The sequence below is a fragment of the Eptatretus burgeri genome, chromosome 3 (genome assembly GCF_056783735.1).
Source record: "Eptatretus burgeri isolate ZD-2024b chromosome 3, Ebu_testis_v1, whole genome shotgun sequence".
Taxonomy (NCBI): Eukaryota; Metazoa; Chordata; class Myxini; order Myxiniformes; family Myxinidae; genus Eptatretus; species Eptatretus burgeri.
This window is the reverse complement of record NC_140963.1, coordinates 129,086,595-129,092,594: the sequence shown is the minus strand read 5'-3', so window position 1 is coordinate 129,092,594 and position 6,000 is coordinate 129,086,595. Positions and strand designations below refer to the sequence as shown.

General features: G+C 38.8%; 1 protein-coding gene across 2 annotated transcripts in view; it reads left to right on the top strand.

Annotated features, from left to right (window-relative positions):
- Positions 1–6,000, top strand: part of NCAPG2 (non-SMC condensin II complex subunit G2) — a 261,538-nt gene that overhangs the window by 192,062 nt on the left and 63,476 nt on the right. For both annotated transcript variants that reach the window (XM_085875556.1, XM_085875555.1), the window contains exon 26: positions 1,025–1,125. In XM_085875556.1, the coding sequence (XP_085731682.1) occupies positions 1,025–1,125 (101 nt within the window). The remainder of the gene's footprint in view (positions 1–1,024; positions 1,126–6,000) is intronic.

Below are 6,000 nucleotides of genomic sequence, written 5' to 3'. Positions count from 1 at the left end.
ACGGCGAGGATACGGCGGCCGTACGCCCTCTGAATTGACAGAAACGTGCGGCGGCCGCAGAGTTTCTGCGGTGGCCTCAGGGTGGCCCTACGCCGTTTGGCTATCTTTTACAGGCCGTAAGGTCGCCGTGGAATTATAACGCGGAGTTATAACTTTTTTTCATTTCGACGTTCGCCGTAGTAATTCGACAAGCCGAAACAAAAAAAACTGGTAAAAAAAGAAAAGAAAAAAAAAGAACCCACTCGTTACCATCCGTCTGGCCACACGTTCACCTGAGGGCCCCCCTGCAGTCACCTTGCGGGCACCTTGCGTCTGCCATGAAAATTCTATGGCTGCCGCAGGAACGCCCTAAGGTCACCGTGCGACATCAAATCAAAGACCGTACGGCACCCCCAGGTTTTCGGTCTCCACAATTTATAAATATGCCGTGCGGCTACCCGAAAAATAAAAACATATGTGACTGCTACATTGTGTGACCGTGGAAATACTGCGGCCGCCGTATAATTGCTAGTGGCCGTAGATTTTGAAGACCCCACGGCCGCCGTGGCAAATGTGACTTAGGCCTAAGTAATTATTGAGACTCATATTTGTGGAAATTAAATAAGGGCACGAACACTGGCAAGACTTTTTCGACGATTTATGGAAAACGTCCTTTCCTTTCCCCTTCCCTCACGATTACCTCCTCCCAAAGCACCTCAACCCCCCACCCGCCCAATGTGTCTCCAGGTGATGTTTAACATGAAACATGACCCGTTTGTACGTGCTCCTTTAACGTGCCCAATTTCATTCAATCCTGCACTAATGCTGGCATAAGGGGACCATTCTCCCCACCCCCACTCCCCCTTTTTCCCCTCAAGTCCCCCTATTAAACACATGTCCAGAACACCCCCTTCCTCTCCACATTCCCCCCCCCACCCTCCCTACCCCATCCTGGAGTGTATAGCGACAAAACGTTGCATCTGATGTAATTTCTGCCTTTTATAATGTTCATGTTTCTTGGTTTTGCTTGTGCTTGACTTTGCAGAGTCTTCGTCGGGCACTTGCAGGAATGTGAGAAATCTGAGACTTTGCAGGACTTGTCAAGTCTTCTTGCGATGCTGCAGATAATATATTTTCTGTTCAAAGGTAAGAGCCTGCTAAAGCAAATGTTTTCTTTTGTGATTACTCCTGAAAACGCTGGAGCATGGTCTATCTGCTGGCTGTTTGTGTTCACATGTGCGTTTGTCTTTTGAATAATTTTGTGATATGTTTTGTGTATTTTGATCAATCTTTATCATACTTTGTCATGTCTTTGAAATATTGTGTGACATGTAATATTAATATACTAGCGATATCCGTGCACATGCACAGGATAGCAGTACAACATAGCTGGTAGCAGACGACAGACCGTACACGGGGAATGACAAAAATACACATTGTGCAAAATGCAAGTGGTACTATGGAACGCCAAGACTTCCCAAACATTGTCGGAATGTCCGCTAAGTGCCACTGAAATTTCATAGGGATCGTGTGACGGCGAGCCGAGTTTTTCTTGTGCAAGCTTGGTATTATAATAGAGATATTAGCAATTCATTAAGATCTACAATGGAGTGCTGCTTTTAAATTATCCCTTTTTCTGGCAGATGTTGAAGAAGTTTTGTGTTTCTTTTTAAATCGCCAATATGTGACTTTCAAAATTACATCATCTGCCCAAGATGTGTCGGCGCGCATACGCAGAAACCCCTGGTAACGAGCGAGGGTCGTCGGGGCGGCTTGGACGTATATCAAGCATGATGGATAAGGATTTTCGCATGAAATGGCTCACAAAGCTTTTACAGAAGCCAAAAATATTTGGAAGTATACCTGCGAAAAATGGGTGTGCCTCTGTACAATTAAGGATTTGGAGAACTTCCTGATCAATTCGCCCAAATACCGTATTTTCATGCAAATAACTGCCCCCTGGTATGCTCCGCATCTTGGGGAAAAAGTGCTCTCGGAAAATTTCAGGCACATATAACCCGCAAAGGGGTAATACCCCGCATGCCTGGGGTGTGTTCAGTTACCAAATTTGTTGTAGAGTGCTTGCCAAGTGGCTTAATCACTCAAGCAAGCACTCCATTTGGAACTATTAACAAGGAATGCCTCACTTGGCAAGTGCTAGCTATATGTTTGGAATGAAAAGCATATAAATAGGAAATAGACAGGAAATCCATGATTGAAAAGTACCTACAGTAAAAGGCTATTTTGCCGATCCAGCTTACATCGCATCTCTATCCGGTGCTGCCTATACTGGAACACACACGACTCGATTTTGATGATGACAAAATGATCATATGTAAACAGACAAAGCATAGTTTACAGACATCACACAATCAGGATATTTTGTTGTCGTGTTAAAAAGGGGAAAGGTTTTTCTCTCTCTTTTTAAGATACGCGTGGGAGTAGGAATCGAGACGAGGCACATGGATGAAGGGGATTAAAAATAGGAAGGAGCAAAGCAAGCTGGAGTAATGGTGCACATTTGCATGAAAACACATGCATAATTCTACAAGTAGATTTGTTCCAGCCCTGTACAATCACCTGCACGTTCTTCTTCATGGGACATATCTGATCTCTTTAAACCTTTTCACTACACCTATTTCCACAACTCTTCTCTTGCACAATCTATGATATACTACGATATGAATTTTAAAATCTTTCTTGTCATAGGCTCCTTATCTTTATTTACAAGCTGTGCCCCATAGTTCTGTCCAACACATTCACAACCACCACCACCACCATGTTAAATGTACTTGCACCTCGTCTGTCAATCATTGTTTGATTCTGAGTGTTTTCATGACCTAGTTCTCCCACGTAATCTTTCCTTCTCTAATGTAAATAGCGCTGTATTTATCTTTCCTCCGAAGACCCATTTGTCTTTGACCAATTTTCCATGCTCCACACTGAACCCTCTTCAATACAGTTTCGGCCTTTGTGCACTTCAAGCTGCATCAATCAGTCATTGTAATTCAAAGCAACTAGAACTAAATGCGGTATAAGGCATGCAACCCGATTAAGCATCTGTACAATGCTCGCCACTTCTTCTTTTGATTAAAAAAAATTATGCATCTTTTAATGTCTTTTCAATGTGAGCATGAGAGTCAAGTACGTAATCATTATCCCTCCTAAATTTACCCAGAACACATCGACAATCAAATAAGCCGCAGAAACGACATGAAAAAAAAGAGAACAAAATGATGTCACTCCTCGTGACAGCAACATGTTTCCAACATCCCACAAAGATACATGACATGTGAAAGAAATAGCCCATTGTTTTGCAGCAAATGATTGCTCTGTCACCACTCGACCTCACCCATCAAGCAGTTCAGATCTGATCTTGGCGAATAGCGCAGACTATGTGTCTCGCAATGACGATGAATAAATTGTTTTACTCGCGTCTGAAAGCAGCTGCAAAGCAGAATCTATCATAGGAAGGATCAAGGAAACGTCATTCTGAAGGGCAATCTTCAAAGGTTTTGAACATCCATTGAAAGTTTAACCTCACAAATATGAGCCATGCCAATCATAGAAATCAGAATCGTGCATAAGCGGTAATCCTTGTTAATCAAATATATCAAATATAACAAACTCAATTTTTTAAAAGTGTTCATCTTTGGTGTTGCTTTCCATAGGTGTCTGTCATATTTGGATTTGAATGGCAAGTGATGGTTTTGAGGGTGGATGGAGGGGGAAGGGGGGGAGGGTGGAGGCAAAGACAACCGGCTCCCATATAAAATTGAAAGCGAATTGCAGCCAGCAAACCTTGATGTCACTAATCTTCCATGTGGTCATTGAAAGGTCACCAGAAATAACCTGCAAACAAAATCGATTGTTGGGCTGTCCCCTTCTCAGCAACGGATCTCCAAGGGCAAAGTGAACAGCTTTGGTGAGGTGGAACATTGTATTTTGAAGGTCAGTGGTCTGGATCTCTAACTTAGGGACAAGGCTCTGAAAGTACTGATCAGACAGTTTTACTACTCTGGGTTTCCTTCCCAGTCGATCTCTTTTTACCCTCTGCACACGAAGCGAAAAGCAGGGTTAAGCGATTGGTTCACTTTGACTGTCTGTCCATCTGTCTACCACCTTCAGTTTATGATCGAGGAACAACATGATGTCGATTGAATGTTATATTTTGAACACAAATCGGAAAACTAACCTGTCATTTAGCAGTAATTTGGCTCTGAATTTGGCAAATTGTATGGAATCTCGCCCCAATTGTGCACGCACAGAAAGGATATGCAGTAATCACAGATTGTGCATGCACAGTCAGGTAATTTTTACTTTCGAAATCATTGATGACTTCTGTCCTCTGTTTGTGTGTTTGTGTGTGTGTTTGTGTGTTTGTTTGAAGGCACAATAACTCGAGAACGGAAGAAGCTACCAATGTCAAATTACACCACGTGATTCAGGACGGTGTTGGCTAGCGCTGATTAGATTTTGGTCAAAATCGGTCAAAGGTCAAGGTCACAGTGAGGTCAAACATCCAAAACATGATAACTCGAGAAAAGTTACCACATGTATTGTTGACGGAGTGTGAGTTTGGAAGATCGAGGTAAGTTCGGCGGAATTTGTGTGTCAATTCGTCGAGTTACGGCTGTTTAAAAAATTTCAGTGTTATAAAATAATATTAAATAATTCCGTAAATTCCTGTGGAGAAATGGAGTATTTTTGCTTCGGTCGACGTTACGAGTTCGTTTTAACTTCGATTTTAATTTTGTCTTTGGTTTTTGCGATCGCTAAGGATGCTTAAAACTCGGTTGTTGAAATTCTGGTAAAAATCGGATGTTTTGGAGATGTTTTAAGATTGTATAAAAATATTTCACCCGCCACGTCACGGCTCGTTACGTGGTGCAGCGTGCTCGAGCAGACGCGTCGTTGTCACGTAAAGGTTTTGCGTGTGCGTGCTGACATCATCCCGCTTGCCCTGGCGTCCTTTCTAGTTGGGGGGGGGGGGCGTCGAGTGTGACCTTTACATTACGTTAATCCACGGTAACTCGAACGGAAGAAGTTGATGGTTTGGTAAAGAATCATCGAAGAAACTTCTTGCTTGCGTCGCTACCTTCTCCAGAGACAGCTATATTAGACAAGATCAGAGGTCAAGTTGACGATTTCGTAAGTACCAGTCTATGACTGCTTGTTTTTTTTTGTCTGTTTGCCTCTGGCAGTCAAACAAAATTGAAAATCAGAAAATGTGCTGTTTTTCGGGATGTCACAAATGACAGAAACAACAGGCACGAATGACTAATGTAAGGTGTGCAAAAGACTGCATTAATGGCTGTAAACTTCCCTCCTATTTTTTTTCCTTTAATCTTTTTTCTTTAAATTTCAATATATATCTATATATACACACATATATTTATGTGTGTGTGTATATATATATATATATATATATATATATATATATATATATATATATATATATATATATATATATATATATATATATATATATATGTATATATATATATATATATGTATATATATATATATATATATATATATATGTATATATATGTATAATATATGTACATATGTGTATAATATATGTACATATGTATGTATATATATATATATATATATATATATATATATATGTATAATATATATATATATATATATATATATATATATATATATGTATAATATATATATATATATATATATATATATATATGTATAATATATATATATATATGTATAATATATATATATATATATATATATATATATATGTATAATATATATATATATATGTATAATATGTATAATATATATATATATATATATATATATATATGTATAATATATATATATATATATATATGTATAATATATATATATATATATATATATATATATATATATATATGTATAATATATATATATATATATACATATATATATATATATATGTATAATATATATATGTATATATTGTTACAAATCTGAAAACCATGCGCACTCAACATTGAGTCCTCGAAG